Here is a 13085-nt window from a genome sequence, read left to right on the forward strand (position 1 = left end):
AATTGTAGCTATCTTCATCTTTGCTTCTTTACCGAACGTATTTCAAGAAGTCACCGTCTTTTTTGTAAGTGCCAAAAAAGAAAGAAAGATAACATTGTCAATAATTCCTGAACAAAATGGCTCCGTTTTAAGGAAAACAGAAACGATCAGAAAAAGCACGCAAAAGAGTGAAACCCAAAACAATATACGAAAGAAACCTCAGAGCGCCGGTTAGCCTATACCAAGAACGTCATATGGGCAACATGTCATCTTGCAAGCCCTCTCGTAGCAAGTCATTTTTGTTTCACCGTCAGTAGCCTAGCTTCTTCTGCACTCGCTACCGACGGAAGCAGATTGCAGAGAACGAATTTGTAGCTCGGCGTCCCCTCCATCACTCGATAAGATGCTTACGTCGTCGAACATTTATCGTCCGCCACTTGCGCTGTATTTCACTCGCACTCCTGACCGTCTCGACACGAACCCCTCCTTTCGGGCTCCCTGGCAGCGGTAAGGGGCCTTTCCCGTTACAAAAGAGCGGTACGTCTATCCTTTGTTTCCTAGCAACACTGAGGCAAGAAACGGCAATAAATTACCCGAAAGGGCTTCACAGGGACGCCAAGTACGAGTCTCATGCCACTCAAACGGTAGCTTTTATTTTGATTTGTTTGTTATCTGTATCTAGATCAGCAATAAGACACGGCTTTTTGGTTGCAGAGCTCTTTGCTTGTTTCTGGTGGTTATCAGCCTATGCAAGTCATTCTACATATAATGGTAACTAAAATGAATAGATCTAATGGGTAACTGCAATGGATAGAAGGCGAATATCATAAAGGGGCGTTTATTTATTAAGGAACCCACAGCGGCAAGGCATTACAGTGGGGGGAGGGGGGGAATGTACAAAAAGAAGCACAAATTGACACCTCTGCTAGCAGGCAGAGTTACAAGCATGAAGACCAAGAAGGGAAAAAAAAAGAATAAAAGGGCAGGGCCGCACGCTATGTACATCTACAACTTCAAAAAGAAATCATTTGATGTCACACTCACAGCATCGCTCGGCAGTCTGTTTCATTCCCTAATGGTTTTCGAAAAAAAAAAAAAAAGACACTTTGAACAATTCAGTTTTTGCCGCGAATTCACGGACTTTAAAAACATAGTCAACACGGTTAGATCTATAAAAAGGCTCCTTCACATACTTTTCACGTTCAACCCGAACAGTTGATTAATAAACAGCATGAAATATGTTCAGACGTAGCTTCTTTCGGCGCGTGTCCAGCAATTCCCAGTTCAGTGGATCCTACGTACGCGATGCACTGTAACGAGCCCCGCGTGTTCCAGACACGAAACGAAAGATAATGTTCTGCACCCTCCCCAACTTATCCTTATCTCTAGTAGTAGGCGGGTCCCAGACAGTGCACGCGTAGTCCAGAATCGACCTGACATAAGTCCTGAATAAAATCTCCCGACATGACAGTGGAAAAGTGTTTGCATTTCGGCGAAGAAATTCGAAGTTTCTGCATGTTTTAGCAGAGACATAATCGACGTGACAGCGCCATCTCAATTCAGGAGTAAAATAAACACCTAGATATTTAAATTTGAATACCTGTTCTAACATTATGTTCATAATAACATATGAATGCACATCAGGGCTTTTTCTTCATTTAAAGTCATATGGACAGTTTTGGACAAATTCAAATTTCATTTAACGCACCACTCTGAGATTCTGTTCAAGTCTTCCTGAAACATTTCAACATCTCGATCCCTAATCACAACACTATAAAGAACGTAGTCATCCACAAATAACCGTATTTGAAACACTAGTCCGTCACTAATGTCATTCACGTACAGCCAGAAGAATATATGGCCCCAACACAGAGCCCTGGGGAACACCAGACACAACCTGTACCATTCGAGACTCGGCGCCATTCACAGCCACAACCTGCTGCCGTAAACGTATATAATCTTCTACCCATGATATCACTTTAGGGCTAATATTATAAAACGACCTTTTGCGAATCGGTAAAGAATGCGTCACGGTATCAAAGGCCTTTTTAAAGTCTAAAAAACACGCAGTCCATGCTAAGTCGCCTGTCCTGTACCCCTGCCAGATCGTGCACAAATTCAGTCAGCTGCGTGGTACACGATAGGCCCCTTCTAAAACCATGCTGACGAGGATTAAACGATGAATGTGGGTCCATATGTGCTCCTATACTGGTGTACAAAAATATGTTCGAGTGTCTTGCACGCAAATAAAATGAGTGATACTGGTCTGTAATTTGATACAGTGCTGCGAGGGCCAGATTTGCAAATTGGCACAATGCTTGCAATTTTCCAGTCATCTGGAAGACTGGATTCCTCAAGCGATCTTTCAAAAATGATCTGTAAGTAGGGTGCGACCGACTCCGCACACAGTTTGTAGAATTTGTTTGGCAAGTCATCATTACAACCAGCCTTAGCAATCTTCAGATTCTGCAACAGAAACTGGTTGGTTGGTTTGGTTGGTTTGTGGGGCTTAACGTCCCAAAGCAACTCAGGCTATGAGAGACGCCGTAGTGGAGGACTCCGGAAATTTCGACCACCTGGGGTTCTTTAACGTGCACTGACAACGCACAGCACACGGGCGCATTGCTTTTCGCCTCCATCGAAAAGCTGCCGCCGAGGCCGGGATTCGATCCCGCGTCCTTGGGAACAGTAGTCGAGCGCCGTAACCACTGCGCCACCCCGGCGGGGTTGCAACAGAAACTGTATACCGTTGATGCTGATCACAACATCATCCATAACACTCACCACTGGTTGGAAATTCAGGGTATTCATATCAGTATGTTCAATTTCAGAGCTGAAAACAGAGCTGAAATGCTTATTAAAGAACAGCTTTTTCTGCGTCGTCATCAACAAAGGTTTTACCAGACACAAGAGGTGGTATAGTTAGAGTCTTTTCATTTCTCTTTACATGCTTCCAAAATGTATTAGAATTTTCTTTTAATTTCAACTCCATTGAAATGCCAAATGAATTCTTTGCAGCTGCCACAGCAACTTTCATTCTTCTGGCAATTTCCTGCAGCTTGAACCAATTCTCACGCGTCGGATGTCCTTTAAATTTAACGTAAACACGTTGTCTTTTGCTCGTAAGACTGCGTAGCTCCCGAGTAAACCATGGTTAGCTTTCACTCTTCCTTTTCGCTAATATCCATGCCGGAACAAAGCGCTGCTTCAATTCTAACATCTTATCCTTAAATCTAGACCATAGTTCAACCGCTGCAGAGTTATCGTCATAGGTCTCAAAGACCGTTCGGTGCTTATACAACTCATTGTTTATCTCGCTTACGTTTGCTTTTTCATAGTTATATACTCGCCTATTAGCTGTACCAGCGCACCTTACATGTTGAACATTCATTTCACAAAGCACAGCACTGTTATCGCCTATTCCAGGTAGCACCTGAGTGGAATTGACGAATTCAGGTTGATTTGTGAACAACACATCTAAGATGTGATCCCCACGTGTCTGTTTCAAGCCATTTGAGGCAACGCATAAAGTTCAACCAAATTAATCAGTTCTTGGCAGGAGCGGTTCGTATAGAACTGGAAGTAATGTTCATGAGTCCAGTTAATACTTGGCAGATTGAAATCACCTCCGATCACCATAAAATCTGTTTGAATTGCGTCAACTGTCACTGCCAGCTGCGCAAATACATCAATGGATGAATCAGGAGGGCGGTAGAACGAATACACAGTTATAACTTTGTTGTTATTAAGCGCCAGTCTGCACCATACAGCTTCAGATTCATAGGCAACATTTATCTGATAAGAAGAAATTGCAGCATCCACAAGAATAAATACACCTCCTCCATGCATGTGTCTGTCCTTTCCATAACATTAAAGCAAATTGAGAAAACTTCACCATCAGCAATTGCATTTACTAACCACGATTCAGTGCCGAGAATAACAGACGGCTTCAGCATATCAATTAGTGCTGCAAATTCATCAACATTGTTTTTAATGCTACGTCAGTTAATCACAAGAAAGAAAATAAGCCTAGAATTACGCCTACACCGTCACTCGACCGGTACTACCTCCTTTGTAGCACCGGCCTTATCACCTACTGCCGGTACGACCTCATTTGTATTATCAAACAAGTACTTCTTGCCTTTTATAATATGATTGTCATACCCGAGGCTGGTCTTGTCGCCACTTTGATCTGTGATTTCGCAAACTGCCATAGAATCTTTATCTTTCTACGTACTTCCTCAGAAAAGTCCTCTGAAATACTGACATCGCTTCATTTTAATTTATAAGCCCTCTTTACAACCTTCTACTTGTCAGCGTATGAGGCGAAAATCGTTAATAAAGGACAGTTGTTACCGAACTTGAATCTGCATAACCTGTGAGCAATTTTTAGTTTTACGGATCGAACCCCTCATTTTGATTTACACACGTCAATTACGCATTCACTTGAGTTCTCATTTGACTCATATGGTTTTGTATCGTCGACACCAAAGAAAAGCAAATTTCAACGCCTCCTCTGTTTATCCAGATGCTCAACCTTCGCCGTTACTGTTCCGCTCCTGTTCTTCAAATTGTTTTTTTTTTTCATTCATCAACTGCACAGTTAATTTCATCAAGACTCGCTATTCTTGATTCTGTCGATGCAATACGGCTGCCGAGATCATTCATGGCTCTCTTACTTTCAATTTAGGTCAGTTCTATTGCACTCAACTTGGCCTTAATCGTATCTTGGTCATCTAGGAGCATCTGCAGAGTTTCTGTGGTAGACTGACCTGGGTTAGGCTCAACATCGCCACATAGAAGTAGCAGCAACAGATAAAAGGAAATTCGACGCAATAAACGAAAACGACGACACGAGTAATCTTTCGGTTTCGAGTGAGCTCTGAGACAAGCAAATAACAGTTGGAGTGGAGCCGGCAAAACGAAATGCGCGCGAAATAATGCAAGTTTGTGTTACTAACCTGGAAAAGCAGCAAGAAAAACGTGAGCAGCAATGCATCAGCCACGCCAGTTCCACGCCCCTCTGGGTGACTGCCAGATCCCGATATTTGTAGGCTGTCGATAAGGCAATCACTGCACCAGTGTACATAGACCGGTAAGGCACATATGTCGAAGTCAGCGGCGGTGCTCGTCGAATAGTCCTTGATAGCTGCAGGCGAAGGTTGCGTTCCTTGATCCGTCGACGCATATCCCAGACTAAAAGGATGAACTCGTAGGCGATGCTCATGAAACGGCGCAACCACAACATTGCTCCGAAGCTGAGATGCCATGTATCTGCAAAAGCAGCAAGAAAAATGTGAGCGGCAATGCTGCAGCCATGCCGGTAGTAAAGCTGCAGGAAAGTGTAGTCACTGTATCCCACTTGTTCCCCTAGTCGATGCTAGCGCCGCTCCTTCCAGTGCTGGACCTCGCTCCCAATTGCGGGAACGGGTAAAGCGATCGTAATGAATGGTGAAGGCGCACAAAAGTGAGGTGCTTGGCTCGGAGTTGAAGCTGAGTTTAATCAAGCAAGAAGAGCAAGTTGGACTTGGTCGCTTTACTGGGAACGAAACGACTGAGAACAGCCAAAGAAACCTAAATGAGTATTCCATATTTCGGAAGCAAAAATGACTATTATCTGCTGATGTTCGTCATGCAATCTAATTGTCTTCAAATTTAAATGCTCCATTCTTTCACAGCGGCTCAGCATAATTGAAGTTTGAACACAAAACAGGTTAAAGGAACCAGACGCAATGTGGACATTTCAGTTATGATAAACAAGAACAAAATAGCCTAACTTCAATCCCTGATGACCTACATAGCTGCGCCGTAATTGTATCATTGATTGTTCAGCTGCGAAAAGCCTCTTTAATAATATCACTTGTGTTGAACAAGTTAGTGCGAAAACTGATAAGTGGGAGGCTTAGCGCGGAACAGACAACGACAAGAGAGGCACACAAGACGAGCGCTTCGTCCTGTGTGCCTCTCTTGTCGTTGTCTGTTCCGCGCTAAGCCTCCCACTTATCATGTATTACCAACTAGCCCAGAACTCCACTTTGCTCTAGTGCGAAAACATTTGTGTTTTCGAAAAAATTCGTTTCTAAGTTTTCATTATAATGTAACTTGACTTTGACATACGTATCCGGTTCCCCTTTTCCTGCTTTGAATGCCTCCGACAGTAAACAAATGTTAAATATTGTTACGTAGGGGTTACAAGGTCGTTGACACCAAAAGAAGACACAGGCTTGATGGTACTAAAATTAACTCTTTATTGGGCTGACTTGCGCCAGCAAAAAACTAAGCAACTCGGCGGCAGCGATGGCAACAAACGTGCTCGTCGATCGTCGAACAAAGAATGCCCGTCATACTCGCTAACGCTCAATTTAAAGGCTGCACTGAACAATCTAGATAACGTCGCAAACTGCTACTAACACAACCTGGAACATTTCAGAAATATACGCGAGTGATCGGATTCTTCGAGGCAGATCTCGGCGCATTGTTCGCGACAAAGAAAATGATAACGCGTCCTATCGCGACAACGAGCATGAACAATCACGAGATGCAGATTTGATAAGCGTGACAGAATAACAATAATAAGGCCGCATGCCAGCGGCTGTCGAACAGGAACAAATAAAGATTTAAACAGTTCGCGGCAATATGAAGGAAGGAAGCCAGCAATCGGCGAGGCCAAGGAAAGCATTGGGGATTGTACTTTGTCTTCTTTCCTTTTTTTTAAATTTTTACTTCGATAATCAAATAAATTATAATGTAATCTTTTTAGGCGGAACATAATTAACACAAAGTAGAAGGAAAAACAACGTGCCGATGGTGGAAACCGAACCCACGACCTCCGAATATCGCGTCCGGTGCTCTTTCAACTGAGCTAAAACGGCCGCTGTCCAACCTGCTACTTTCTTATGTATTAATGCTGTCTGTATACAAACCTTGAGAGTGTTCACCAGCGCCACCCTCAACCATAGCGGTGGACGTGGAACGTCCTGTGTTACCGCCATCGTCGCGTAGAAAGTGATCAAGAGCGAGGGCGAAAGCTGCGCTAGAACCCTCTTACGCTACCTATCGCTTCAACACTGCCACAACCGAGACCCCCGTAAGCTACAAGCAGATAAAATGAAGAGGAAATGAGGGTGCTGGTTATGATACATGAAGGAAAGAAGCCAGAAGTCGGCGAGGCCAAAGAAAGAATTGGGTAATACCCAGAAATGTGGCGCAACAAACAAACATAAGCGAAGAGACAACACACGCGCACACTACCAACTGTATTATGGATCTGAACACACTTCCTCTTCACCACTCCTCTTCTTCTACACTCAAGTACATCTTATCATCCTCTTCTTTGACAAGGGGATAGTGGCACTTTCTTCCCCGCCGAACACAAACATCGTCCAAGCATGGCAGTCACCAATTCTACAGTCAATTGCTTCTCCACACCTCTGCTGTGCCCAGAAGCTAATACCACGCTGGACAGTCGCAAAGTCCACCACATAGTCACATAGTCACACACTAATAACCGCCATTACACATGTGCGGTAGGACATGCCCATCCACAACACATCACTTGTGAAGTCCCTATGTATTGAAAAACTAACCTGCCAACATGTCCATCCAAAACACATCACTTGTGAAGTCCCTATGTATTAAATAAATTGTAAACTGCCAACATGTCTACGAAGCAACGAAGTCCATGTGCTTGAGGGAAAAAGAATCATTACACTACCATAGCCACAATATGTGAGAGGTGTCTAAGAATAACAGCTTTAGGCCCGATAATAAACTCAATTATTTGCATTACTCAAGAAAGTAAATTCTTTTCTACGTAAACTCAGCGAAGCTTCACTAATACATCTGTCTTCTTCTGTATCCAGAACGCTTCTAAAATTTCGCGCGCCCTCTTATCCCGACTCTTCCCTAAAATATTAAGCCTGCTAAACAATGGCTACACTTGCACTTCTGACAGTGGAGGGGTAAATTTGACCCTTCCCATTTTCTATGGACTTCTCGAGTTCCCTTGTTCTATCATTGATACATCTTCCAGTCTGCCCTATATATACTTTACCGCACGTCAGTGAAATCTCGTAAATAACTCCCACCACACATCCAATAAAACTCTTTACATGCTTCTTTTCGCATTGTGCTTTCTTTCTCCTCCCTATTAATGCACACAACCCATCCAGTTTTTTTGGGACAGAAAACACAACTGGCACCTCATACCTGCCTGCCACCTTTTTCAGGCATTGCGCAACTCTATGTATATAAGGGGTCACTTGTAGGCGTTTATTCCTGAACTTATCTGCAGTCCTTTTTTTCCCTTTCATTTTCTGAAGCAGAGACTCTGCTACCCCATAAATAATCATAACCGGGAATCCAGCCACCTCAACCCTTTGTAATTGGTTATTGAAGCTATCCTCTGCAATATGTACACATGATTTTAACAAGGCCGACTCCAAACAAAGGGAAGCTATCCCTCTTTTAACAGTCTTTGAATGGGCTGAACCATATGGAAGTAGCTCTTTTTTAGTCCTGCGACAATACTTCCAACACACTTCCCCATCAAAAATTTCCATATTTAAACTGAAGGCCACTGCCTTCGCCCCGGAAAGCGGAAGGGTCCGCGAGGCGCAATAATCCGTACGACGGACAACCACAGACCAAATTGGGCGAACCGCTTTTACTTTGGGCAAACACAAGGAGAATAACGAAGTCGCTACTTTTGCGATAAACAGAAACAAGGAAAACTGCGACAGTGTGAAGGTAACAATCTTAACCGAACAGAAAAGTTAAAAGGAACAACAGCACAATCAGGCACTCACGCCGAACATCCGGAATCCGCGTCCAAACACGGCACGACGAAAAAACACTCCGTCCAGGTACGCCCCGCTAAGCGTTGTCCACGCCGGACGAAGCAAAAAAAGCCCCACCCCCCTGTCTCGCGGCCTTCTTATCGGGAAACCACTATCCCAGCTTCCAACGCGCGGATTTGCTCTCACGCGCATGTGCTGCCGCGCCTGCTGTTGGCGCGAGTTTTAAGTGCATGACTGCATTGCCGCGGCCGAGGACCGAAAGCCTGGCAAAATCTAGAAACTGCAATTTGTTGTCCACAGGTAGATCAGGAGTAAAAGTAAGTCCTTTTCCTTGTATCTTAAAAATAGAAAGAACGCTTTCCACACTTTGAGTCACTGCAGAACCCTTATTCAAAATGACTAAGAAATCATCAACATATCTAAATCTTTTAAAACCTGAACCATTAAGAGATGTATAAATTGCTCTGTCAACAGAAGATAAAAAGATGTTACATAGAACTGGGACAACGCATGAGCCTATACAAATGCCCCTTCTCTGCACGAGGGCTCACCAGTGCCAACGTCCATAGAAAATACATGGTAACTTTCAGAAGCTCTAGCGTGTCCAAATGCGGTTAAATTTTCATGGGGTTGGTGGCAGCGTTTTCGTCTTTAGAGAATAGAGGAAATGTTGCGGGCAGATTTTATTTTTAAGACTTCATTTTATTTCAAATCAGAGACAAATATTCCTAAAAATTGCGTTTTTAGATATGTCGGTCTTCCTTGTCATCTCATAAATAAACTAGGCTAAACATCAAAATTTCCTCCGCAACATTTCCTCCCTTTTTCTTTCCTGATTATTAACCTGCAATTTTTACCCATATCGAACCTATTGTTAGCGTTTTACAGGTTCTGAAAGTTGTGAATGTATTTTCTGCGAGAATTGAAGTTCGCGCCAAATTTAACTATTTGCGTCGTGGCTCCATCTGGTGTCAAACTGTTTAGACAATACTACACTCTACCACCAACCTCTTGCTTGTCAGTGTTAGTGCGCGCATGTTTTTCTCAAAATTTTGACCAACTTGACTTCTTTCTGTCCTTTTTTCTTGCTTGGGCTGTGAAGTGAGATGCCAGGCGCAGACAAGAAGAACCCCTCCTCCGCTGCCCGAGGATATAACATTTTTCGCACCAAAGCATAAGTGACTCACAGGGCCATTTATGTGGGAGAACAGCATTGTTCCCACCCCAACAAAGGTGTGCAGTGGTTCAGGCGACCTATAGTGGGATACAAGTCAAGGCGGGAGCAAACATCCTTGGCACCTATCCATTGTGCATGTAGAAGAGGCGCGACAGGAAAGCAAAGGAGATGAGCCTTTGTTGGCTTTTGTGCCCATGATGTGGGAAGTGGGCTCTTGAGCTCTAATCACCTCGCACCCTTTCTCCAACCTCCCCCTTCACACCTCCGCATGAAAAGCGAACATCCACTCCCCACAGCAAGGGGACAGAATCCTGTCTCCTTCCTTTTCCTGCCTAGCCTCTGCCAGCCTCTGCTGCATTGCCCACGGATCGGTTGGTAGCGCCAGCTGAAAAATCAATCCAGCGAGCCCGATGGTACCTATGGCTTCAATCAGGTTGGAAAGGTCTATACACGCTGACATCTCCCCAAGGCAAGGGGTGAAATAACCATTTCGTTCCTTTTCTTGTCTAGCCTCTGCTGTACTGTAGCTCCGACCTCATGAGAACTGGTCGAACCGGTCCGTCGTGTAAATAACATGACCTCAAAGGCGAGTAGCCTGGCAGGCAAAATCATTTAGTTCCACTTCTGAACCGGTTTCGCTAAGTCAAGCATTCGACCACTGCCTTTATTCTCCCATTTAGAGCCGGCTCGGTATGTGCCGCAGCTAGCAGGACCTCCTGCACCACGCTGCAAAATACACAGCGACAAAAAAAAAAAAATGCAACTCGAAGTAGGGCGCCTACTAAGCCTTCCTTGGAAATCATATGAGGTAAGGAATTTCAGCTTGCAAACCAGTCGGAATTGGTTGGAAGATTTCCTTTTAGGGTTGCTGCCCCGTTTTTGCGTACAAAAGATCATACGCGGGTGGCGTGGCCACCACCCCTCTTTCCTTCTGTTTAGATTGCATTTTTTTTATTTGAACAAGATAAACCAGTAGCAAGAAACCTGTTCCAATACATGATCGTGACAGTGACAAAAGGAAAGGGGAAAGATGCTCTGTAGTCAGGAAGGGTGTCCTAGACGATTTCTCGGCGTTCTTCATTTTTAGTTTTTGCATTCAAAGGTCGCTTGAGTGTGCGTGTCATCTGTGCTTCGACAATGTAATGAGGTTCGCGAATTGGAAGGCCACGGCTTCTTCTTGGGTCCACGAGTTCTGGCAGCAAACAGTGCATATAAAATTTTTTGAGACGTGGCAACATCTCGTCCTCCCAAAACGATTCATGCCTGGAAATCACCTCAATACTCATGCCATTTTTGGTCCAGATTACAAACAAGCACTTCTGACGGCGAGCAATATTGAGCTGGCCTTGTACTTGGTACCAATAATTGCTGTTAGTCTTCAGCTGCAATCTTCCGTCCTTGTTTTCGACACAGCAGGTTATTTTTTTGGCGCGAACTCCTTCTAGTGGAGTAATGTCCCTCGCTGAGTACGGACACTTGACTTCGACGAGGATGTCCTCCCCAATGAGTCCGTCAGGGGAAGCGCCAAGAAAGGGGTTTTCCTGGTCAACAAACAGGCCGCACTCTTTTACCACAACGTTGCATTCCTTCTCGATTTGCTTTAGTGCTAAGCACTCGTGGTCCTTTCCGTACCTTATGGCTTCAGATGTGATTTCTTTGTACAGGATATCGCCAACTGTCCGCCCACATCCCGTCGTTGCTTTCATTTTACACACAGCGCCGAACAGTGATGCTGTCAATCTCTTTCGCCTTTCCTGCTTCCATAGAGTGGATCCACTTTGCTTTGACGTTGCTCGCTGCAGGTCTTCAATGTTGTTTGCCGAGAGCGAAAGCGATTTCAGGAAGTTGTCCGAAGCAGTTGCAAAAGCATCGGGCTCCATGTCTGGTAGGCCGTAGTCAGCATCGGCACCAAGATGTAGCTCTTTATCTCTGCGCTGGCAGCGTGGCGTGGTTGACAGCTTCTTTTTCGGTAGCTTTCGCCTTGAATTCCTCTTGGAAACTGATGCCTTCACAAATGATGCTGTACATCTTCTAAGCTGCCCTCCGGAAATCCTGCGCGCTATTTTTTCGTGGTATGTTCCTCGGCAGTTCACCGATAAAGACGCAGCAAGACACCTTGTCTTGTACGATCCTTTCATGGAATAATTAATCCGCTTTCCGCCTGCAAATTTTGCCACAACGGAGTTATAATGCTCGGCAGCATTATTGTCGACGTCCATTATCAGGCTCGCAGCGTTTGCAACCACTCTGCTCATGGCCACACAAATTTCTTCAAATATGCCTTTTTGAAGTATTTCAGGAAATATATTTTCTTCTCCCGCTTTGCCCCCGGAACAGAAGTAACCAGCGCAGTTGGCGTGGTCTCCAAAAACATGATTTGGGCCGTTCTTTATGTCCTTAACAAGGCGCTCTACTTTTTCAGAAAACGATGCATCTTCAGAGCCTCTAACTTTTATTGCTGTTGCAACACCATGCCGCAGGCGCACAGCTGCTTGGAGAACAGAGTTTTTTACCTTCGGGGGAAGCTTTTCCAGTCGTTTCTTCTGTGCAATCTCTCTTATCTTTGAGGCATAGTTGCGAAGTATGTGGTTCCTGCACTCAATTTTTTCAACCCGCTGGTTTCCATATGGTGCTGCTGCTATGATAGAGCTGTAAGTGCTCGAATCACCATCAGCAATAAGTTTTGTATACTTGATGCCATGCAGTTCAACGCTTTTCTTGAAGCCTTCAACCACAATAGCTTGCTCCATGCAGGTTGAGCTTCCGTGCCAGTTCTTGTGGCACTGATGCTGTTTCGGGGTGGCATCTTGTGGAGTACGAGCACACATTGCGCACACCTTGTTTTTCACGCCAAGGTACAGGACTTTTTCAGTTCTGTGACCAACGATAGCAGCCTGAAAGAGTAACACCAATATTAGTCACAAAGCTGCCCTGCTGATTGCAGTGCTTATATCTAGAACAGATAGGTATTTCAGCTTATCATGCAAGTTGCGACTCAAGTGTTACTTTTTAATGACCTTTTTCGATCCAAGTGGTACCTATCCCTGTTGTCATAGATGTTCAACATTCTTTTTTCTTAATTGTAATGTGATTATTTGTAAAAAAAAGGAAAGTAATATAATCATTCAGGT

The 13085-nt window shown here is 44.4% G+C and overlaps 1 protein-coding gene across 1 annotated transcript; it reads right to left on the minus strand.

The window, feature by feature from the left end:
* Positions 1-10942: 10942 nt before the first annotated feature.
* LOC146194010 (uncharacterized) lies at positions 10943-12473 on the minus strand. Its single transcript, XM_084600148.1, has one exon. It carries the CDS (start codon positions 12207-12209, stop codon positions 11010-11012), a length of 1200 nt encoding a protein of 399 aa, XP_084456274.1. The 5' UTR covers positions 12210-12473; the 3' UTR covers positions 10943-11009.
* Positions 12474-13085: the final 612 nt, after the last annotated feature.

This window comes from Amblyomma maculatum, chromosome 4 (genome assembly GCF_055883805.1).
Source record: "Amblyomma maculatum isolate TAMU_Amacu chromosome 4, ASM5588380v1, whole genome shotgun sequence".
Classification (NCBI taxonomy): Eukaryota; Metazoa; Arthropoda; class Arachnida; order Ixodida; family Ixodidae; genus Amblyomma; species Amblyomma maculatum.

What these genes read in the sequence shown, in the direction of transcription:
- LOC146194010 (XM_084600148.1), bottom strand. Translation starts at nt 12,209, where the DNA reads ATGAGCAGAGTGGTTGCAAACGCTGCGAGCCTGATAATGGACGTCGAC.